The sequence below is a fragment of the Babylonia areolata genome, chromosome 20 (assembly GCF_041734735.1).
Source record: "Babylonia areolata isolate BAREFJ2019XMU chromosome 20, ASM4173473v1, whole genome shotgun sequence".
NCBI lineage: Eukaryota > Metazoa > Mollusca > Gastropoda > Neogastropoda > Buccinidae > Babylonia > Babylonia areolata.
In genome coordinates, this window is record NC_134895.1 from 35,570,860 (window position 1) to 35,595,936 (window position 25,077).

The 25,077-nt window shown below is 38.7% G+C and overlaps 1 protein-coding gene across 7 annotated transcripts in view; it reads left to right on the forward strand.

Moving 5' to 3' along the window:
- The first annotated feature begins 472 nt into the window (after positions 1-472).
- Positions 473-25,077, forward strand: part of LOC143295457 (ELAV-like protein 1) — a 33,281-nt gene continuing 8,676 nt past the window's right edge. Inside the window, exons 1-5 of one of the 7 annotated variants that reach the window (XM_076607169.1) lie at positions 5,087-5,568; positions 6,367-6,417; positions 8,904-9,138; positions 16,290-16,393; positions 18,853-19,006. In XM_076607169.1, coding sequence (XP_076463284.1) covers positions 5,563-5,568; positions 6,367-6,417; positions 8,904-9,138; positions 16,290-16,393; positions 18,853-19,006 — 550 coding nt within the window. In that variant the 5' untranslated portion in view covers positions 5,087-5,562. Of the gene's footprint in view, positions 829-5,086; positions 5,569-5,599; positions 5,895-6,366; positions 6,418-8,903; positions 9,139-16,289; positions 16,394-18,852; positions 19,007-19,521; positions 19,676-25,077 lie in introns of those variants that run through there. The other 6 variants (XM_076607167.1, XM_076607168.1, XM_076607172.1 and 3 more) reach the window with 6 other exon arrangements.

The window sequence follows — 25,077 nt, forward strand, 5'->3', positions numbered from 1 at the left end:
GTGTGATGAAACTGGTTTCGGGTTAAGGCGCAAGAGTTTTCTGGACTGCTTGTGACGTCACAAGAGATGTCTGTTCGTCAAGCAGTGAAAATAATTCAAAGAAAAATGTGTGTATATGATATTATTTTCATGAAATAAGTAATGTGCATTGTATGAAATGCAAAGTTCAGTCACATATGTGCAACTTTCTGTCAAAAGTTCCTTCTTTCGAGATAACATTCTGTGCACAAAGATACTGTCATTCGCTCAAAGAAATAGTACCTAGCAGACGACAAAAAGACCTCTCCGTTGGAGAGAAAAAAATAAGTATCTCAAAGCGTTACCTTTGTTTTTCAGTGTCCAGTCAGTCTGCTTCAATGTTGTGATTATTTAAGAAATTGTATTTGTTCTGGCACTCAAGCTGCTTCACTTCGAAATCATCGATTCGCATCGATTTAGTATAAGTGCGCCTCATTTTAGGGATTGCTTTCCACATTGAGTTTGTGTAGATGAGGCGTGGACGTTTCGTTGTGTTTTTAGTTCTGTTCTTCTATTCTTCAATTGACACGACATTTTTTCGGTTAAAAACTTAATGTTACATTTTGGCAGCTGACAATTTATAGAATCACAACTAATGTTTTAAACTGAAAAGAGAAAAAAACTTGTATTCGTTCAAGTGACCACCAAGATCAGGAACAAGCTCGCGTGGCTTCGGTCGATCTTCATCCTGGTCACAAAGCTTCCAGACTGCTGCTGATTTTGATACCGTTTTTGGGGGGTGTCTTTTGATTGAAACGCATTGCTGTGATATTGTTATTTTCGAGACAAATCTTCATCTTTGTTATCAGGGTAAGTCCGTCAGATACCTGTCATGCGTGTTAGGTGAAAATGTGTGTGCGTTTATTTCATTGTTGTCCCCCATCCCTGCAATATCGACCAGTACCGTATGGTCCCACGAGTGGTCCGTGCCAAAGGCAGACGGTGACTGGAGTGTGGCAGACTCGATCTCAGTTGAACGGTTCCTCATGCGTGTTAAGTCGTCGGATGAGACTGAATTTGTTTTTTAGTCATTGTTAGAGATTTCTGTTTGTATTCAAAGCGTTTGGAAGCCGTTGTAGGTAACTGGTGCATGTTCTATAATACTAGCCGGCAGTAGAGTATTGACCCAATTTCATTCAGTACCCTGATAACAAATACGCCATTATATATATATATATATATATATATATCTATATATATATATTTTTTTTTTAATTTATTTATTATTATTATTATTCATATGATTTTTAAAAGCCAATTTTGAATGTCTCGCCTTTGGTGGTGGTGGTGGTGGGGTTTTTGTTTGTTTTTGTAAAAACCGTTACAAAATTTATATCATGCATTTTTCGTCACCAGATTAGATTAGACAATATCCGCGTATCTTTTTATATTGTCTTGGAAAGACGTTCAGCAGTGAAAGAGGCGAGGGAGGGGGGTGGCAACATGCTTTGAAAAGCCGGGCAAGGAATCGACAATGGAAAGTCAAACGTGCACCCCACGTGTTTGCTGGCACCTGCTTGCTAGATTATGTGTTGACGGTCATGGTGAGGTCATTGATGAGCACAGCAGTCGCGTGGCCGCTCACAGAACCGGACGGTACACTCAGGGCCGCTGGATTTGACTTTCTTAAATGATCCAAATATAGGCCGGCCAAATGACACCCCACTGGAAACTGCAGTGGACACTGTCAGAAAGAAAAAAGCTTGGGTTTGGGAAGGATATGTGATATAGGAACCATAGGTGGTTTGTGTGCATGGTTATTCAGCAGCTTGACCAGTTTCTGAATAATAATCTCAATGAGGCTTGGCTAATTGAAAGAACATCTTTTGAACATGATCATAGCAATGATCCTGAACCTGATCTTGCTTCAAGGTCATAAAACAAACTGAGAACTGAAAAAAATATGGTTGCTTATTTATTAGTAACTGCATGTAACTTTCATTAAACTTGATACATAGTTGCATCATAAAAATAAAAGCTTGGATCATTCTGATTGAGCAACCTTTTTCAAGGTCATGGTCACAGCAGTTATAGCTTTGTGTAAAAATTACTTCTTTTTTTTTTCTTTTTCTTTTTTTTTTATAACATGTAACTGCCTTTGATGTCAGAGCAAGGAGGCTGCAGTGATGAAATATTGACCCCATTGACCTGATATAGTTTCAGGGTTACAGAAATAATGTGCCAAGCTTTTGTACCAGCCGGTGTGCATGATTCAGAGCTGCAGCATGTGAGGCAAACTAACCCATGTATGACAGCCAATTTATCATAACATGTTGAAGTCAGTCACTATTCTGAACCTTTTAACACCTCTGGACTGATCAAGTTGACTGACTCAAAAGAGATAGAGAAGGAACTTATGTGAGACCAAGTAAAAAAGAACCACCTGCCAATGACTTTTCTATCAGTAGACATAGAGATGGACTACCAAATGGTGACGTGGTTTCACTTGAACTGACAAAGCATTATTTTACTGTAGTGGTTCACTGTTAGATTGTATGGCTGTACTCATATCAGTACATGAGCAGTTTGCCATGTTTTGGGGTGTTTTTTTAATTTTTTTTATAGGACCTTGGCTTGTATTCCTACATTTTCCCCCTGTTGAACATTGGATCTTCTCACTGATAAAGTGAGTGTTACATGTGTTATGACATAACACAGTATGATATTGATATGTTTTGATGATTAATCTGTACACATACTTTACCATAAAATTAGTCACATCACTCACGTACACATGCTCACACATGGAAGATGGAAAGAGCAGTATAGGTCTGGGGAAACAGTGGGAGATCTAGATCAATGCAGATCCCATAATTTTGCATTACTTTGCAAACACTTACACTTTTTTGACTCACTTGTGCAAACAAAGTGAGTATGTTTTAACCCAGTGTTCGGTTGTCTGTGTGTGTGTGTGTGTGTGTGTCCGTGGTAAACTTAACATTGACATTTTCTCTGCACATACTTTGTCAGTTGACACCAAATTAGGCATAAAAATAGGAAAAAATCAGTTTTTTCCAGTCATCTTGTTTAAAACAATATTGCACCTCTGGGATGGGCACAAAAAAAAAAAAAAAAAAAAATGAAGCCTAATTATATGCAAACTGCATTTACTGTTATATTTTTTGTATTCTCTAAACTTGGCACTTTGATCTGATATTCTGACCCAACAACAAGAGCAGACATTATTATCATTTTTTGTTCAAACAGGAACTTCTTTTGCTAAGCATGGAAGTTTTATTTATTTTGCAAACGTTTTGGTGCAGATAGTAAAAAAGGGAAATTACTCTGTAATTAATGCTAGGGGATTTAATTCGTTTTAAACTGATCTTTCTCATCTTAAACATTACATTTTGAAATTACACTCAATACATAAAAAGCTTGGATTTTTTTTTTTTTTTAAGTGTTCACAAGTGAGTCTTGAAGGCCTTGCCTCTCTTGTTTAAAGTGCATTACATCAAAATACAGCTCACTGGGTAAGTGTGACACAAGTGCAGTGTGAATGATGTTAATACCAAGAGTAAGATGTTTTGAACCGCAGATCCACAAGATGGGTAAGGAAATAAATTTTATTAACTTTCTGGATGTTCAAGTTCTATATGACAGTAATATCTAGTCAAGGCAGATTCTTTCACAATTTTACAAAGTAAATTATTAAAGTTCTAATTGGTACTGGTGTTCCCCTTTTGTTTTAGTGTCAGTTTTGTTTCCATGCTCAGGTTTTGTTGTTTTTTGTTGTTGTTTTTTGTTTTGTTTTTTTATCTGTTGTGACCTGTGTGGAGAGGAAACAGAAATGATTATCACATGCTTTTTTTTTCTTCTTTCATTTTCCCCTCCGATGTCTTTTCTCATACTATATATCTAAACAGTTCTGCCTGATGCCAGATAATATTTTAGTCTGTTCATTGGCTACATGTCCTAAGGGCACAGCCGGTAATATGAAAAATTACGTAATATGAAAAATTAGCGGTTGGTGTTCTTTCTCCCTCTCTCTCTCTCTCCATCTGACATATTTTGTACTGTACTAGTACGCCATTCGACCATATAATTTAGTGGATTACACAGTCATTGGTAATCCAGAGATCAGTCTATTTGAATCAAAACTCTGAAATGAAAACCGACAACACTGGAGACCATTCACATTAATTGAAATCAATATACTCAATACAAACTCCGTTTTACTTGTTCAGAGCTGCCAGTCACGGCTTCAGACGGAATACATTAAAAAAAAAAAGAGAGAAAAAAAAAGAACAACGAAAAAACATAATTTATTAGTAATGCAATGAACAGAAGCGGCAACTGAAGATTCGACGTGGTCATTTGTGCCGTTGTTGAGATCCCCCTTTAGCAGATAGTGAGAAAGAACCTAGCTTTGTTCATGCCTTGTCCGCCCGGCCGGCGGGGTGCCGAACAAAGAAACTGAGACGTGATTGACGGAATCACCACGGCGTTCGCGCACCGCTTCGTTTGGTCTCTCACTGCGGCACGCGACCAGGATTGTGGAGTGGGCATGTGCTCATAGTACTTTAATTTTATTTGGGGTACAGGGCCTGTTTCGCTGATGACCATAATTTTAATGCGACCCGGAAAGCCTTCGCAAATTTTTAAACTGAAAATTTATATGGTAACACTATCAAAGCCGTTGCTTGGTGAAGTAAAAGCAGTGAGTTGTCATACAAAAAGCCTGAGTGATCTCACTGTCCGAATCGCACGTGCAGCTGGTGGAGTTAACTTTATTGCCCCAGAATTTTCACGTGCTGCCTCAAGCGCATTGTGAAACAGGCGATCCACGTGAACGAGATAAGGCAAAGCCGACCGGTGACTAGAGGGTAGTAGCAGAGAATGTCGTTGCTGCAGCAGGAGGAAACACGCGCACACAGGAGGTGTGAGGGGACTGGGGGATGGGCGAAGATGGGAAAGTTAGGGGTAGGTGAGGAGGGGGTGGACTGGATTGGCAGGCCACCCGACAGCTTGCAGGCCAAGCGCCGCTCTCTCATTGGTTGCGGAGGCATCGGCATTAATTTTCTGTGGTGCTAGGAGGCCTAATGCTATTTATGTCGGGCAGAAGCAGCAAACGGTCTCAGTCAGTGCTCGCCTAAGCCACAGTGTGGAAGAGAGAGCGGGGGTGAAAGATATTGTCTGCACTGATCGTGCTACAGTGAAACAGAAGCCCACCTCTGTCGGTAGTCGCGCAACCAACTAGCTGCCAGCTGTTGCCATCAGCATCCGTCTCTTGTGTTGAAATAGGCTCACAACACTCTCACTCACTTCACGCTGTTGTGGGCTCCTGTTTGGGCTTCACGGACATCGCTGTTGAAAACCAATTTTCACTCAGTTTGGAGAAGAAAGAGGGACAGAAACCAGTGATAGAAATTGATTTGCAGTGTGAATTACCAAGGATCTGGACCTTTACAGCATCAGTTGTACCAGAGGGTTTATTATTTTTTGTGTGTGTGGATGCTCCCCAAGTCATTCGTGTGTTGTCAAACACAGCCACGCGTGGTCATTTTCAAACGGTTGAAACATTTGAACGTATATTAAGTCTCGATGCAGGTATGTACTACCATGTGTGCCTATGAGGAAGGCTGATCTCTGAGTGGTCTTTGTTCCAATCCATGTCTCTTCTCTTTTGTATGCTTCAGCGCTGAATGATTCTGCTGTCCCCCTGAAGTCCATCACATTCTAGTTTTGCTCATAGTGAGTCAGTACGTGTGAGAACTAGAAGTTGGTGTGAGGATCAGGAAACAGTACACACACAAAACCCAGTCTCTCCATATCACTGTGAGGGCTCACCTGAAGCAGACGGAGACAATCCGAAAGGTGTCTTAATGGCCCAGAACTGCAGTTACGCTAGCTACCCATTGTGTGCCCCTGTCATGGTAAGTAATGGGAGGACACAGCATCAGAGGGTGTTGGGTAGCGGTGAAACTCAGTCTGGCATCTGTGGTGAAGGGTTGTTTGTAGTGCCTGTTTCAAATAAAGTCAGTCAGACCCACTGTCATCAGTAACAAACCAAAACGAACAACAGGATTCATCAACCATCATTTTGACATCTGACACGTCAGTTTTGTCCTCTCTGATCAGCTGTTCTTTCAGTTTGCTGTCCTCAACTGATAGTTATTATACTGTATCACTGAGCATTTTCAGCTTATGATTTTTTTTCTTTTTTATCTTTAGATTTTGAAATGACTTCCAATTTCAGCAGACTTCCACCCCTTTCCCAGTCCAGGTTGTGATTGAGAATATGAAAAAAGAAAAAGGAACTGAAAGCATTCTGTAGTGTGTTTTTTTAAACAACAAAAACAAGGCATTGTTGTTTTTTTTCTTTACGTGCATTGATTTCTTGAACAGGAAGTCAAAGGAGGGGAAGGCGGTGGAAGTCTAAACTCATTTTCATTTAAGGTTTGTTGTATTTTGTTTGTTTCTCTTTATTGCATGGAACTGTTTTGTTTAGTAGTTCTGGTTTTCAGTGCTTGTGCTGCCCTTTTTTCCATTTTATTTTATTTCTCAGTTCACCGATTGCAGTCGGTGTGTCTTCTAATGTTTTATGTATTTTTCATTTTGTTTAAAGTCCTTAAAAACAGGTGATTACTTTAACCTCCCTGTGAAAGTGCAGGGCTCTCTTTTTCTTTTTAGCACAATTGAAGAGTCAGTGGAAAATTTTTAAGTCTCTTGGCAAAAGCACCATGCCATTGAAAAACATTCCAAATGTGTGAGTCTTGCCAAACTTCTGCAGAAGTCTGATTCATGCTGTACTAGTAATTCAACACAGGTCACTGAGATAATTCAGTTGCTTCTTTGTGGAGTTTGTAGTCTCTAGTTAGGATTTGATGGAAACAAACTGTACCTATGACTATGAGCTAAAGCTCTCTCTCTCTCTCTCTCTCTCTCTCTCTCTCTCTCTCTCTCTCTCTCTCTCTATATATATATATATATATATATATATATATATATATGCTCTTTCCATGTATCACCCATTCCCTTTGCATTAAAAAAAACATCAACTGAGCATCAGTGAACAAATATATATATATATATATATATATATAAGTAAATCGCCACCTTTTGTGCATTAAATTATATATATATATATATATATATATATATATATATATATATATATAAATTATATGTAGAGCAATCTTTAGTTATGATGCATTTTAATCTTAACATGGAAACAATTATTGTATTCTTTCTTTACACGATGGTGGAACAGTGAGGTATCCATGTTCAGTGATGTTGCATTCAACAAGCATTCTGTTTATATCACATGGACCATGCTGTTAGTTACTACAGTTCAGGTTAATGCGATTATTTGATAACAGCCCACTGATTGCAGTTTTTGTGGCTGTCATTAGTTCCATAACTGTAATAATCATAGTTGTGTGACCATCAGTTGGTGCCTATTGTTGCAGTGTGGCGGCCAAGTAATGGTATGGTCAGTCAGATCAATAGAGCCAGTATTGAGAGGGAGGCATGAATCATCCAGGCTCTCTTTGTTACTGGTTAATGCCTTGATGGTGGAGGGAGTTGTATGTCTGGCCACCAGTACTGATGATTAACCTTGATCAAACACTTTATAGGGTAGTAGTTATCCTCTTATTCAATGGCACAGTGGAGCCAGTATTGCTTTAGCTTGTGGTGGTAGAGCTGGCATGATGAGAGTTTTGGCTTGAGTGGCATGGTGATGCTGTGATTTGTTTTTCATTTTCTGTTCTGTTGAAATTAGTAATAAAATTGTGTATGTTTATGTGTTATAAGCATCATCTGAGCTTGAGGTTAATGGGGTTATTCAGCATTTAATCGAACTTTGATTACACATTAGCAATAAATGATCGATATGGGGTTATTCAGCATTTAATTGAACTTTGATTACACATTAGCAATAAATGATACAAGTGATTAAAACAGTTTTTGACTGAGTGTACTGTACGTAAAACTATGTGTATGATAATATCTATCACTGCAGGAAAAGATAAACACTGTAGAGACACTGACACTGTGGAAACATTAACACTTGGTTTGTTCTGTAATAATGACCTGTCTGTTCTTCAGCAAAAGGCCAGAGCATTTATTGACTTGCAGTGCTGGTGTGACTGACAATTATTTTGTGCCTCAAAGGCCAGCGCTGCACGGAATATGTTAATTGCTTCATTGCCAGTTATCACCTACACAGCTGATGGTAGGAAATGACACACTTGCCCTATAGATATACACACAAAAGACTGAAGCACATTGTCCGTTTTCCCTTCACACTTGGACATGTTATGTCAGGAATGCTAAATACATCATTGCACAGCATCATTTTTTTCTGGAGTGGAAGTCATCCACTTAAAAAAAAAAGTATATACCAGTATATATATATATATGTAATGTATGTATGTATGTATGTATACAAATTGCAGACTATAAAATGCATCGGAATTAAGGATGGAGATAAGCATGAGCTGTCTGTAGATCTGTGATGATATACTGAAAATGTTTGCAACTCAGAAGACAGTGGACACAGTTATTTAATCTAATTTTGCTTCTTGATATTATAAAGGTATTTCTGGGGTTTCATCAGTAAACTGAGAGACTTGTGAAACATTCTGTACATGTTGGTGTGTGCAGGGGGTGGCTGGTACTGGACAGTAAAATTATTGGTAAATTTGTGTGGTTCCATTGATGCTGCCCTACTTCACCATAATCTCAACACTGTTTTCCCAGCTTCTCACAGCATTCTGTGGAAGAAAGGCTGGGAAAATCATATGACAATAATATCTAGTCAGAGCTTCTAAGAGGCTGGGTGGGTGGGTGTTTTACTGAAGACTATGTAACAGTGTGCTGGAAACAATGCCTCAGTTGACCCGCTCCCCAGTTCTAACACCACCTCCCCTCTTCCTCAGATCACACTGGGAGACAGCAACATGATCGACCCAACATCTCACGCTCAGGTGAGTGGGGGTGGAGTAGTGACCAATGGCACCAGCTCACCAGTGGGACTGCAGGACGACGGCTCCAGCAAGACCAACCTCATCGTCAACTACCTGCCGCAGACCATGTCTCAGGATGAGATCCGCTCCCTGTTTGCTTCCATTGGGGAGCTTGAGTCCTGCAAGCTCATCAGGGACAAACCCACAGGTGAGCTGAAACTGGGTGTATTGATCTTTGGTGTGGGTATGTTGTTGGTGTGATTGTTAAGGATGCATGTTCATGATATTGGTGTGAATTAATGTGATTGTTCAAAACTCCATATCCCTGTGTTAAAAAAACCCCATATCCCTGTGGTAAGAAAAGGGTTGTTTAAAACCATTCTTTACTTATTTTTCCTCCTCCCTTCCCCATTCCCTTGGCTGCCCTTTCTTCCACTTTTATTTTCTGTTGCACCCTCTCTTTGTCTGTTTATTTCTCCCTTTGTCTCTCTTTGTTTCTCCCTTTTTTATCTGTTTCTCCCTCCCTTTGGCCTACCATACCCACCCTCTCTGTTTTCCCTCCCTTTAGCCTACCATTCCCACCTTGTCTTGTTCTTTCCCCATCTCATTTTGCTTTCCTTCCCCTCAACCTTCATTGCTCTGGCTTTACCTCAAGTACATTGACCAGTTAATGGTGCTACTTTTGTTTGTGCTAGTTACATTTATTATATTCTTCAGTATAATGTATGAAGAGAAAAATGTTTTAAGCTTGACCTGAAAATTAAGTGGGCTATATTTCATGTTTCGTGGATTAAAAAACCTATTTGCAAAAAAACAAAATAAACAATAGAAAAAAAGAAAGCCACCAAAGAGGTGAAGGAAATGGAATTTCATCTGAAGAAAACGGGACAGAAAAAGAACTGCAGTTTGTAATCTTCCCATGTTCATTGACCTAACATCAAAACATATGATATGCAACAAGATTCCTCTTATCTGTTCTTTTTTTCTTTTTTTTTTTTTTTTATAGACTTCTTGCAAGTTTTTAAAAATTTGAAGATCCTGTTACTGGAGAAAGTATATTATGATTTCAACTCATTACCCTTTGAAAGTGTTACCACACATGAGCCCATAGACAACTGTGTTTAACTTCAAGTCATCATTTTGTTAGGTTCATTGGTGCCTGGTTGGTGAAATAGCTCTTAGGCCTTTCCCATCTCCTGGGTCAACAGATGTGTAGACATTCAAGTGCCTGAACCCTCATTGTGTGTGTACACACTCAGAAGATCAAATACACACTGTGCAAGATTCTATAACTCATGTCAGAGTGGGTTATCAAAGCACAAACATTCCTGGAGCTGTGCACCAGCACAGCAGAATCATCAGAGAGCTTATGTTAGGAAGGAAGAAGAGTAGCTGCTTTCTGGGAAGATGAATATCATTCACTCTTGATTGTTCCCTCCATCAGTCTCTCTCTCTCTCTCTCTCTCTCTCTCTCAAGGCCTGACTAAGCAGGTTGGGTTACGCTGCTGGTCAGGCATCTGCATGGTAGATGTGGTGTAGCATATATAGATTTGTCCGAACACAGTGATGCCTCCTTGCGCTACTGATACTGATACTGCAGTTTTCAGATCTCCCTTCCCCAGTTGTACGGGAACAGCTGTCCATAACACTGAGGAACATCACGCATGAAACTTTGCATTGTAGCTGCAAACTATACAGTATACTGACATCCCTTTGGGTGGAATTCTTTTTGGATTGTGCAGAGGGTTTAACTTTAAATTTCACAAACTACTTTTGGTCCCAAAGTTATCCTCTCAAACCTTTCGTGCCGGAAATGAGTTGTACAGCAGAATGTATCCCATTGTTTGAATTTGCATGCATGGAATGAGGGAGAGATGTAATGGAGACTCAAGCAAAATAGTATTGTACTTTTTTCTCCTTTTTTTTTTCTTTTCTTATAGCTTCTAAAGTTCTATGCTTCTTGTTCTTTTCCTCCTCCTCCTTTTCTCTCACTGTTATACTGTATGTGTGTGTCAGAAGTAGTGTGTGTGTATGTGCATGTCTATGTGTGTCTTTCTGCTTTGTACCCATATTATAACCTAACTAGTGGCTTCATATTAGACCTTATTGATATCTTAATTATAAACTACATTGTAGGGGGGGAGGGGTTGGTTGTTTGATTCTGTTTAGAGAGCTTGCTCTCATTCCCCCACCCGTTCACTCTTTCCTTCACCTTTCCCTTTCTCTCATTCCTCATAAATATCTTCTTGTAAACAAGGTAGTGAGTGAGAACTTTCATTGATCTAATGTAGTCTGCACTTCATATTGTGAGAAACATGTTCCCATGCTTTCAGTTCTTCCCAAAGGTGTTTGCCTAGACAGACAGAAACAGATATGTGCAATATTCTTTTCCTCAGGGTTTTAGAAGCCATCACAACTGATGTTGGTGGCTGCTTATTTTGGCAGCATCTGTGTAAACCCCCTGGGATATGTCTCAGTATGTTATTCAGCTTAGGTGCACTGTGCAGGAAAAGTCCCGGTTTACATGTATATCAACCAAAAGTTATTGCAACAGCACTGCCGGCGGTTGCCACGAGACAGGTGTAGTTGTAAAAAGATGACGCTGTCAGCGCAGTGTATATAGTAATATTAATCATGTTTGTGGCATCCACACGCAAGAAAAAACTTAATATAAGCACACGTAGCGTGTTAAGACTTTCATTGCCAGACATACCACCACATACTGTGGCACACACATGCGCACACACACACACACCATGACACATGCACGCACACAGAATATAAAAAATGAAACTCACAGTATGCCAAAATCAAACTGAATTCCTTCACTTCTGCTTCCATTTCCCATTACAAAGACAATTTTTTTTTAGTTTTTAATATTTATTTTGTGAGAAGTTAACTTTTTAAGAGAAATGTTATGGATAAAAAGGGTATAAAATTATCCATAAAGTCATTTTCAATCATTTTATTGTTTTTACAGCAGCTGAAGAAGGATTTTTCGCTACTCAAAAAAAGTACATGAATTTGACATATAATATTTCAAGTAGACCTCAGAGTCAGAAGCATAGTTCAGAATGGGTGGTTTTTAAGGCCATGCACCTCAACTCAGCCAAAAGAAGTGCCATCTTTTTGAAATTTAAGAATCAACTGGACAGATTAATCCAAATTCTTTACCTTTAAAAAAAAAATTTTTAAATAGAAATCTTGATGTGTAACCCAGGGAAGTATGGCATAAAACTTTCTCCAAATTATACAAAGCTATCTCATGAAACAAAGATCCATTTCAAAGCTTCACATGTTTTGCCCTCACTATTATATAGTACTTAGTAGTACTACTACTGCCACTACTACTGTATAGCTACCTACAACTATTTGTAATGCTGCTGCGACTGCTGTTATTACTACTACCACCACCACTACTACTATTTCTACCACCACTACTACTACTAGTAAGATTAACGATTTTGAGTTGGAAATTCTGTTTGCTGAACTATAGTGCCCTCCCATTTTGAAACATAAGTAAGGGGACTCATCGGTGTTCAGAGTTTTTGGATGGTGCCAGCGCAGGCAGGCGGGGAGCCTTGGCCTTGGCAACATCGACTGGAAAGAGCCAGTGGTTACCAAAATACAAAGAACCCAAAACAGTACCGGTGTACCATACCAGACTGTCCCCCCACCCCGGAAACGTCCCCAGGATAATTTGACTGCTGGAAAGGCCCCCTTGGGACTTTTTCACCGTTAATAATGTCCCATGCGGAAAATTTCCCCTTTTATAGCTTTTTAGCCTCGTTTTCAAATGTCCCCCTTTCCCTGAAAATGTCACCCCCTTGTATCCTGTAACATCCCCTCCGCCGAAAATGCCCCTCCCTCCTCACACCCCCAGCTTTTCTCCAACAGAACATTTGCTACATCTGCACACGTGTGTGTTTTGTGTGTGTGTGTGTGTGTGTGTGTGTGTGTGTGCATGCCCATGAGTCTGTACTTTTATTGGTGTAGGTCATGTGCATGCGCACACATGTGTGTGTTTGTGTGTGTAACTATATTGGTGTAGGTCGTGTCAGCAGTCAAAACACAGTCCTCTATCTCTGAAGTATACCATTGCCACATCAAGAACAGTGGAAGCTGTTAAAAAAAAAAAGAGTAAATAATGTGTTTTATATATATATATATATATATATATATATATATATGTGTGTGTGTGTGTGTGTGTGTGTGTGGTTTCAGCGATGACTGTTTGATTTTTCTTTGCAAGAGTGTTAAAAGCAGGATGTATCAGATTCAGTGTGGGTGATGGAAACTTTGCCCATGTGGTTTCATACTTGAAAAAAGGTCAGTATAAATCCGGGTTGCAGAACAAAGAAAAAGGTCGAGAAAAGAGTATTTCACAGAACTGCTGGCCTCTAGATATTTTGCACCACAAGCAATTCATATTTTTTTCAGTTGTTGTATGTTTTTGATTTTACAATTGTTATTGTTATTTTGTGGTCTGACGTGGCAGAAATTTGATTGTTCATTGTTTTATTGAGGACATGAAAATTTGTTACACCACATGTTTCTCTCTTAAAAGTTTATGTCCGTGGTATGTCATTTGTTTTCAAACTGTTATTTCAATATTTTCAAGTCACTAACAGATATACACACATGTCTCTCTCTCTGTCTGTCCTTCTCTCTGTCTGTCTCTGTCTCTCCCATATAATAATCTCTTCTGTTTTGTCAACTGAGGCATGTTCAGATATTTTACCCAGTGGCATTATCACGCTGACAAAAAGACAGGGAAAACTCAGGGAATATATACCAATTGGAGTGATGGCCTAGAGGTAATGCGTCCACCTAGGAAGCAAGAGAATCTGAGTGCTCTGGTTCAAATCACAGCTCAGCCGCCAATATTTTCTCCCCCTCCACTAGACCTTGAGTGGTGGTCTGAATGCTAGTCACTCGGATGAGAGGATAAACTGAGGTCCCGTGTGCAGCATGCACTAAGTGCAGGTAAAAGAACCCACGGCAACAAAAGGGTGTTCCTGGAATAATTCTGTTAAAAAAATCCACTTCGATGGTGGCGCTGTAATGTGACGCGCTCTCCCTGGGGAGAGCAGCCCGAATTTCACACAGAGAAATCTGTTGTGATAAAAGAAATACAAAAAGATTTTGCATTGAAAAATGGTTTTTATCACTTAAATAACTTTAACATATACCTACACGCGCGCACGCATATGCATGCATACTCTTCTGCACGCTTCTTGGCCCCCATCCCACACACACAAACACACACATGCATAAGACAAAGACAGTTACACACACACACACACACACACACACACACACACACACACACACAATACTTGTTATAATCATAAGCATGAACCCAATGCTTGTACGGCATACAACTTGATGTATACTTTCACACTGGCTTACGGGAGGGGTGAGGGGAGGGAGGTGGGGGGGGGACATTACAGGATACATGGGGAGGACATTTTCAGGGTAAAGGGGACATTTCAGAACGAGGATAAAAAAAACAACCCTAAAATGGGACATTTTGGCCTCAAACAATGTCCGCAGGGGACATTATGAACGGTGAGTTTGTCCCCTGGGGACGTTTCCACGTGGGGGACAATCTGGGATACTACACCGAGGATCGAAGGACGTTGGTATTGGCGGTTCTGGTCCTCTCTCACACATCCCCCCCCCCCCCCTGCACCTACCCTCTCTCTCTCTCTCACACTCCCCCCCACCCCCCTCCAGCCCCCCTTTCCGCCCCCCTATCCATCCCCCTCCCCTGTTGTCAGTCTTCCCCCCTCATCCTCTCCACCGCCATATTCTCACCTCGGCCCTTTCCTTCCCACTTCCCACCACAACCTCCCTCCCTCTCCTCCCTCCTTTCCTTCCCTTGCTATCAGGCATCTCTCTCTCTCTCTCCCTCTCTCTCTCTCTCTCTCTCTCTCCCTCTCTCAACGAGTCCCCCTTGATTCAAGTTTCTCTGCCACCGTCCTGTCCTCCTCCCATGGCCCAAGGCAGTGTCCCCAATCAATAACTTGCCCTTAATGGAATTGGTTACAGAGGACAGCATGCCCCCTCCCCGCCCCCTCCCTCTCTGAAAATACTGTCTCTGTGCTGCAAGACTGCTGGCCCCTGGATCACTGCTATTATTCTCTCTCTCTCTCTCTCTCTCTCTCTCTCTCTCACACACACACACACACACACACACACACACACACACACACACACGTGCCTTGTTTCGACCTTGTATCGAAAGTGATAATTGTTTTTTGCAAAATACAAATAATACAAATTTCTGATGTTTGGCATCTGCTGTGCTTGTTTCACTGTCAACTGGCAATGTACCTCACATTGTCTGAAGACCACCTTTGCAAAAACACTGCTGAAGAAGGCTGTCTCCAACACTGATGTTCTGAAGTTAAGAACCGTCTATTCTTTTACATTGAAAATGCTTGAAACAGCTTTTTGCCTTAGCATTGGTCTTAAAAAAAATTACTAGAAATGTTTTTCAGTCCTCATACAGGCTTTGTCATAGTTTGCTGACCGCCTTGCTTGAAGTCTTTTGTTTTAATCTCTTGTCACCAGCAATTAATTTTTCATCATGATTCTTCATTTGAGTGCCATTTTTAGGCACTCTATTGCTCACAGTGTTTTGTAGCATCTTTATCAAGCTGCCTTTTAGTGCTAGGATACAACATGCATGTTGTTTGAATCACATGTTTCTGAAACATGAAAGGGAGCAGATACATAGTGTCAGCTTACATGTCTGATCCTTCTGTCCATTTGTGTTTTGTGCCCCAGGGCTCTGTTCTGGAGCCAGACTGGTTCATTTTGTGCACACAGCCTTTGATATTTCCCAGCACTTCGTTCAGCACCCTATGATTGCTTATTATATTGAATTGTGTATGTCTGCTGATCATCCTTGTATTGGATATGTCTTTGTTTTCTGCAGTGCAGTGCTGTATTGTAGTTTGTGGTGTGAAGGCTTGAACACAATAATCTAAAGTCAAATGAGCATAAAATGGAAGTCAGTGTCATACTTTACTTTCATCATCACTGATCAGTGATCTCCAGTTATATTTGTCACTGATCTAGACCGTTCATTTGTCAGATGTGGCTCACGCGCACACGCCGCCGCTGCCCCCCACCCCGCAACACACACACACACACATATATATACATACATACATACAAACTGTCATTCACTCACTAACTCTATACACAATATGAACTAAGAATTATATTGGCCAGATAACCATAATTTCAGTTTACCTTCTTTTTTTTTTCTTTTTTTTCTTTTTTTTTTTAAGCTTTTAAAAATTATAACGAAAGGTATTCATATGCATAATTTTCTGTCTTCCCCAGGCCAAAGCTTGGGTTATGGATTTGTTAATTACAAACGACAAGAGGATGCCGACAAGGCCATCCACACTTTGAATGGACTGAGGCTGCAGAACAAAACTATCAAGGTAAGTACCACTCAAGCTCATATACTCTCCCATACATCTTTTCTTTTTCTATTTTCTACATGGAAACATGATTTTTGTTCAGCCTGGCTATGTATAGTATTAACATTTTTACTCCAGTTACATTATATTTTTTCTGATGAATGAGTATTTCATTTTGGTAATGGGATAATACTTGAATTAAATTTCCTGTCTGTTAAATGTTTACAATTCATTGGATTTGTGTTTTGAATCTTCTTTTTTTTTTTCTTTCTTTTTCTTTTTTTTTTTTTTTTTTCAACCTGTAGACTTTTCTCTGTTTCTGTTAGTTCCTTCAGCCAGATTATTTCATCATGTGTCATTGCTGTCATTTTTTCAAAGAGTTGGCAAATGTTGATGCTCAGAATTGTGCATAACTGATTGTTGTGTGTAGGAGAGCTCTCTAAGTTTAAATACAACTCCAAGTCCAAATTGTCAAGAAGGAAAAGAAATTTTTATTCTTGAATTTGATCAGTTTCATTTTTGTACAGTAATACATTGGTTATTGTCAACTTTGATTTTATTTCTTTTGAAGTTTGATGCTTGATGTTGGGTTTGTTGAAATTTCATTTTGTATTCTCTCTCTCCCTCTCCCTCCCTCTCTCTCTCTCTCTCTCTCTCTCTCTCTCTCTCTCTCTCTCTCTCTCTCTCTCTCTCTCTCTCTCTCTTTTTCTGACTCGGTGTCCTTCACCCTTTTCTGTCAAATCTTTTCATTATTACACTTCGTTTTACTTTGGTTAGTATTTGGTCAGGCAGACAGAATCAGACCACAGTTGCAGAAAGCATTTAGAGGAAATAAAATTGTGACCCATTTTGATGATAGCAAAGAAAGTCAGAAGTGAGCGTTGATGTCAATATTGATATCAGAGAATGTGCCACTGTTACACCTTGGTGTGTTGCGTCTAGGCTACAGCATTGCAAGGAATGCTGCCAAGTGCATTCAAAGAGCACAGAAATAGAAAAGTGCACCTGCTACTTGTCAGTCAGCAGAGCATACAAAGGGTGGCACATTCTAACAGCCATGGTAGCTATCTGCTGGCATCTGCCTCACTGGCTTGTCAGCAGTGTGCGTCACAACAGATAAGCCTGTAACACCTTTATTTCTGATTGCCTCAACAGGTCAGTTCCTACTGTGGATGGGTCTTGAAAATATTGATTAATATGAAAGGAGGAAAGACTTTGTGTTTTAAAACAAGAATAACATGACAACTCTTACCCCCCCCCCCCCCCCCAACACACACACACACCTTCAGTCTGCCTCTCCCTCAGTCTGTGGCTTAGAAGATAACAAAAAGTCTGAATTTTGGCAGTTAGATACCTTGCTTTGGATTTCTTCAACAGTTTTGGTCACTTAAAAGTCATTTATTTCATCTTCCTGTATGTGTTTGATATGCATACAAAACAGAATGCTTGATATAAGTATAAAGCAACTCTAATTGACATCACATTTTGAAAGAGTGTAGAATATGTTTGCAATAAGAAAATCGAGGCAGATGATATGGAGACTGAGATAAGTGAGAAACTTTAGGAGGTGGTCATGCTATGTGTCTGGTCTTGACATTGAAACTCCCATCTGTTGAAGGCCTCAACAAATGAGTTGGATGAACCTTTAAAAGACCAAAACAATGAGGAAGACCCTTTTGTGTACACTTCAGTTTTAATTGTATTCACTTCTTTCGTTTTGCTTTAAATTTTTTATTTTTTATAACCATTGAAAGGTTAAAGGTACCCAGTTTTCTGAAAGCCAATAAGCAATACTGTTTGTGCAGTTCTGCAAGAATATTTTGAAACTCATTTTAGGTTTGTCTTATTACTTCAGTAAACATGAACTTTTGAAATATATTTTATGTAAATAATTAATGTCAGCAAAAGGTTACAGCTTTTGTTGCAAAAATAGCAACAAAGTGAAGATACATTCTTGTTCTTTTTAAAAGAGGTGGCATTTTAAAATTCTGCCTGTTTTTTGTTTATTGTTTAGGGGAGGGGGGTGGGAGGGGATAAGGAAAAAGATGTTTAAACTCAAAAAAGAGGATTACAGACACATTCATGTATATTATTCTCTTTACCAAACAGAATTAATTCCTTTTGTGATTACTTGAGATGATAACAATTCAACAGCCTTTAAAACAATTTAATGAAGTATCTACCACAAACAAGACAATTATGCATCAACAAATGCTGTATTGTTTGGTATCAAGACAGTTGTCTTTTTGTCTTTTTTTCTTTTTTATAATCTCCTATTTTATTCACTGGATTATTTTCAGTAATTTATTTTTGTAATGAATAGTAAAAGGAAGTTTCCATAAGGATTACTGATTTGGTCTGATTTGATTTAACCCTACTTTCTGTTATGTTTTTTTTAATCTATGTGTTTTCTTCATTCTGCCCTTATGATTAGTTTACAACTTTGTTTTGCATTTTTACACATCTTTGTTGATTTTCAGGTATCTCTTGCTCGACCAAGCAGTGAGAGCATTAAGGGAGCTAACTTGTATATTAGTGGCTTGCCAAAATCATTGACACAGTTGGACTTGGAGAATCTCTTTTCTCAGTGTGGGAATATCATAACTTCACGAATTCTATATGACCAAACGACAGGTACCTGGTTTTGAAATTTACACATTTGTATTCTGTAATGCTGCAATGATACACTTCTTGATACATCAGACCCCCTTCTTGGTGCAGTGTGCCCCAACCCCCTTGCTCCCCCATTCAGACCTCCCTTTTTCCCTACGTCACAATTTGACGTGAGGCTTAAACCCAGAAAAGATCAAACTGTCCAGCTTTTCAGTTTGATTTTGTTCATTTGCTTTCCTTTCATTACTATACGTTTTCACTCATTTCCATTTCTGGATTGATTTATTTATTTGATTCTAACATCTGCCCTTGTTTGCATCTCGGATTGTAAAGAAATAATCATGTTTGATAAGTTTTCCGAATTTTGGACTGTTGAACAGATATTTACACAGGTAAATGTGTGTGTGTGTTCTTGAAAACATTGGTCAGGGCCTAGCGACAAGAAAAAGGCTGATGTATCAGAGTGTTGATTTGACATGATGATTGTGATGTTTGTATCAACAACTTTACTCACACGACTTCACACATTTTTCTAGGTGTCAATTGCAAGGCCCAGTAGTGAAAGTATAAAGGGTGCTAACTTATACATAAGCGGATTGCCAAAGTCAATGACTCAGCAGGATCTCGAGAAACTGTTCTCCCAGTGTGGGAAGATTATTACATCCAGAATTCTGTATGATACAAACACAGGTCAGAATCTGGCTTTCTTTTTTCTATATTATTCTTTCCCTTTTTTTTTTTTTTTTTTTTTTTTTTGCATGGCTTGTCAGTTGTTTTCAGTTTTGGCCTTTTCTCGTGTCCTCAAAATTTCGCGACAGTTAAGCATTTTCTTTCTGTTTTGGTTGACATTTCCATGTGTTTTTGAAGCTGGATTTGTTGAGTTGGTTTTTATTTTGACTGTATCCGTCGTTAAGGTTAGAAATTTTACATTGCATAGAGATGGTGTTTGATTTATGTGCTCTTAATCAGTGTAACATTTTTCTTCTTTTTTTTTTCTTTTTTTTTTTTTTTAAAGTAAAGCTTGACCCTAGTCTGTCCTTTGTTTGCATCTTATTGTTGCTCTTTATTTCTTAAAAACGTTTGGCACTACTAAATGCATGGAATTTTGCTTTTATTGACACTTTTAATGTTGTCCATATGTTCCAGTATGAGCAGTGTAACATCAGTTTGTATTTTGTGATATTGGAGTGCTTCAGTGTGGAAAGATTCAGCAGCACTCTTTTAAATTTCACTCAGCTGCCATTCTTTGTCCTTAGTATATCAACAATAAGGGTGTTATGTGAATCCTTTTCCCACGTAGATGTATATTCTGTATTCATATAATTGGGAAAGGCTTTCATTGGAAATCATGAGCATAAGAAAGAATCTGAGGATAGAATAAGAAGTTGGAGAAAAATAAGACCTTTTTTTCTGTTGCCGTTTGAAAATTTTGAAGAGGGTGGAAGGTGGGGAAAAGAAATACTTAAAAGTGAAATGTTCGAGTGAAAGTTAAAAGCTTATAACATTAACTTGAATGAACAAACAGATGTGTATATATGTGTGTGTGTGTAGATATAATGTGTGTGTGTGTATGCAAAAGTCATCGCCATTAAAAAAAATTTTCCACGTGTCTGGTCCTGTTTTATAAGCTGCAGCTTCCACATACACTGAGACTATGAATGGATCTTATTTCAGTTTTGGGGTTGGTGGGGGGGGGGGGGGGGGGGGGGAATCTCAAACCTTTCACCCTGTGGGTGCCATCAGTGTTAAAGCCTTGCACTATGCCAGGAGATCCAGCGTATATAACAGAAATGTATCTGTTCAGAGTGCATAAGAAACAAGCTAAAATTTTCAGCAGACTATGAAGAGGAGTTCTAAGGAACACGGCTGAAAACATAACCACCATAATATTCATTACATGACAAAGCAGATTTGTGACCTAATTATGACAGCATGAAATGATGAGGAAATAAATTGTGATGTTCCAGTTGGTAATTTTTAACAAAAATTGCAGAGTCCAAGCTGGCTTTAGTTCATTTTGCAGCAGACCCGCCAAAAGCAGAGGCCATATACTGAAATGAAAATTACAAAGATAATGATGGGCATTTCTGTCTTGTCTGTGTCTCTCGGTGTCTGGGAGTCAATCATTCTCAAAATTAGAACACCAGGCATGGAAATATCAAAATGGGCGAACCCTGCAGACTCACCTGCCTTTTTTTTTCCTCACTAAACTTAATACTAGGACTGGAGGAATTCTGATGGTTCAGGAATGTTATAACAGAGGGTGTCAATTCATATGTTTGCGTGGAAGTTCATGGACTTTCTTGTCCCCCAAATTACTTGTTTCAGTGTGGCATGGATCATTTTGATTCAAAGTGAAAAGGTCACACACACACATGCACACCTCATCCATGCATGTGTGCACTCAAACACACACACACACACACACACACACACACACACACACACTCACTCACTCACTCACTCACTTGTTCAGTTTGTCAGTCGCTCACTATTACAGCGTTGATGCTTATTTATGAAAAACAATTGACAGACTTGACAAACAAAATTTGTCACTTGAGCTTAAACTGGTCTTTCCCAGTGACTTGGAAAACACACACACACACACACACAAACTTTTAAGGTCACTTGCATTTTCTTTTCTGTTTTTGATTTATTTAAAAATCAAATTTGTGGGAAATCAGGGGGATAAGTCAGAAGGGATGTGTAAACTTTGAAACTGTTTTTAGCAAAGCTTTTTTTTTCTTTTAAAAAAAAATATATATATATATATTTTTATAGCAGTTTGTAAGGCAGTTTTGTGTGTTTAAACAAAATGAGTCTATCTAATCACCCTCTATTTGTTGTGTGTGAGTGTTTCTTTCTGTGAGCCCATGATAATCTTCTTGTGTCTGTGTGCATGCAAATGCATGACCATGATAAAATAAAACTTTGTCATTGGCAGCTAAGGTTGAGACAGTAAGAGCGGTGGACAGTCCAAATGTAATAGAACATCAACAGATAATAGTAAAATCTTCTCTTCCAGTGTCCACCCCCTTTTTTTTAAGACTTGGCAGTTCATTGTAGTTGATCAAAGTCAGAAAAAAATATCTTGACAAATATAGGCAAGGTAGAAACCACTTATTCATCAAACTTCAGGTAGTGAATGACCATATAGGCAAGATAGAAATCACTTGTTAATCAAACTTCAGGTAGTGAATGGCCATAGAGAGAGCATGAATACTGGCACTAGTAACAGGAATCAAGGAAAGAATAATGCAGTTTCAGTTGTACAAATGCTGAACCATTCTAATGATTCTTTTATAACAGAGAGAAGTCCCAGGTGAACCTGCTTTTGATTAGGGGCAAGGCCAACCTGATCTGATAGATGATCTGTGATCAGAACGTTCTTTCATATCTCTCTCTCTTTCCTTTTTATAAGGTTTAAGGTAGTTGGGCCATTCAAAATTATCATGAAACTTTTCAGGTCTATGGTGGCAATCATCTGGAGCAACCTGTTTTTCTAACATTATAATCTTTCTGCTTTAACTCGACTGCCAAGATTGTTGGCATAGTGGTGGAAGTCTGGTTTGTCAGCCATGCTGGCCTCTGACCAAACCTAGCTATAAATTCTTTTTATCCCTGCCTGTTGTTTTTTGGGTTGTTTTTTTTTAAACAACAAAAAAGAAAGTTTATTTTCCTTTTTTTTCTCTCTCTCTCAATTCCTCTTTAGGAAGATCAAGAAGGTGGCAGAATGGTCAAGACCGTTATCTGCCAGTACAGTGTCTATGAGGGTCTTTATTCAAATCCAGCCCTTTCTCCCAAGGTTGACTGGAAAATCAAATTGAGCATCTAGTCATTCAGATGAGTCAATAAGCTGAAGTCCTGTGCACAGCACACACTTGTCACACTGAAAAAGAGCCTAGGGCAACCAAGCGTTGTCCTGTGGCAAAATTCAGTATCAGAAACCTGCTCTGGTAGGTACACGTATATACATGCATGGCCTCAAAACCTGACGAGTGAGTTGGGTTATGCTACTGGTCGGGCATCTGCCAAGCAGATGTGGTCTAGCGTATATGGATTTGTCCAAATGTTGTGACACAGAAACTGAAACTATAATCTATATCAGCTAGGATACTGTGAAATGAGGTTCTTTGTGTTCGTGTGTATCCATGCATATTTGAGTTTGTGTGTGTTTGTTCACAAACAAATGCATGCATACAATGATACGTTCGGTAAATATCTACAAATAAGTATGTAAGCAGCTGACCTTAGCTATTAGAAACAAGTGGGGTGTTTGGGGAGGAGAGGGATCAGATACGTAATCCTTGGAATGGCTTCACAGTTGCTGCTTTGTGACCAGAACACCAAAGAACGAAAGATGAGATCATTATTGTTCTTGGGAGGGAAACATAATGGTGACATCTCTCAGTTGTGGCTTTCCTGTGTTGTTGCATTAAGATCTAGGTATTTTGTAAGTTCCTCAACATAGGGAGGTTTTCTTTCTGTGTGAAATTGGATTGTGCATGAGATACCGAGTCGCCATATGAAAGGTGAAATAGCCATTGCACACATTTGAACAGCTGTCATATTTGTAATTGATCATGTGGAATTTAAAGGTTTGCTTTATTAATCAACAAGGGATAGAAGTTAGAGAAAATTTGGAATTAATTTGCACTAAACAGATTGAAGATGACCATAAATAAATTGGAATGTGTTTCTGTGACTGTCAAACAATAAAGAAAAGAAATCACTAACCTCCCTTGGCGTCTGTACTGGAAATCCTCAAATTCTGATGGGCCACCTCCTCCATCAGTCGGTTGCTGAAAGAACTGTTTGTGATGATGTAGATAGGCGATGGGATCTCCTGAAACAGACTGAATGGGTCAGTTATTTCTTTTTCAAGTGACAGGTGATTTTTTGCACAAAGAATGGCTGACAGTGTGATGTGTATGTTGTCTGGTTATGTTCAGTTATTTATTGTGTATCTGTACTCATTCAGTTCTTACAAATTAAAGAAATAAAAAAATAAATAAATAAAAAAGCATTTTCATTATGTACAACAGTAAAAGTGGGCCTTGTGTTGATACCAGTCAGTCAGATTAGAAACTTGCACAGAATTTTACATGCTCACACATTGGAAACAAAGAAACATTCCAATTATGCTAATTTGCCATGAAAATCCATGAAACATGCATGCCATTCCTTTCACAACATTCATGTCTGTCTTCCTAATTGTAATGTACATAATGAAAATGTCTTGTTTTCTGGTTTTCTTCTCTCTTTTTTTCTTTTTTTTTTTTTCTTTTTCTTTTTTTTTAAATTCCATTGTGCTTTCGATGTGAATTGGTTAATAATATATATATATGTGTTTGTATATTTTGGGTGATGCAGTGAATGAAAGGATTTTATTTTCCAGTCATATAGAAATATTCTCATAATTGTAGTTATATTTTGGGCTTTTTTCCAAGTTTACAGTATTTTAGAGAGATCACAGTTTGTTGTGAAAGTGCTATAAAAGTGTGATGGTTGTAGAAATATATGTGAATTGGTATGTTGAAAAAAGAATTTTGTGACAAAAGCTAAATTTGTTCCTGTAGTGTAAGTTGCAAGTAGGTTTTACTGCCATATGTGACACTTTAGGATAAGCCGTGTTTGGTTTTCTGGAAAGAAAGAAAAGCTTGGTTCTTTTTTCCCAATCATTTATAGAAATACAGTAAATAAACTGAAGCCATGCTTCTTTAGCAAGAATGTGATACTTTCTGATTGAAAACATTGTAAAGAATGGGAAGGGCACTGCTATTAGGAAATTATATATTATATTTAATGCTATGTTTAATCAGTCTGCGAGTTTGTGACATTTTACAAACTCAAGAACAACATTTTCTGTCCATAAAATTATCTTTAAGCTTCAGGATTATTGTTACTTGTGAAACTCTGACTATGGCAATGTGAACATGAACAGATTTCTTGACTTTTTAGGAATAAGAAGAAAATGTAGATTCTCTGTGATGGGTTTTTCCAATTAACAATGTATGAAGGTGCAAATTTTCCAGATGGTTACATGCATAACATGGACTAGAAAAAACATAAATATGTTTCTTCAAAACAGA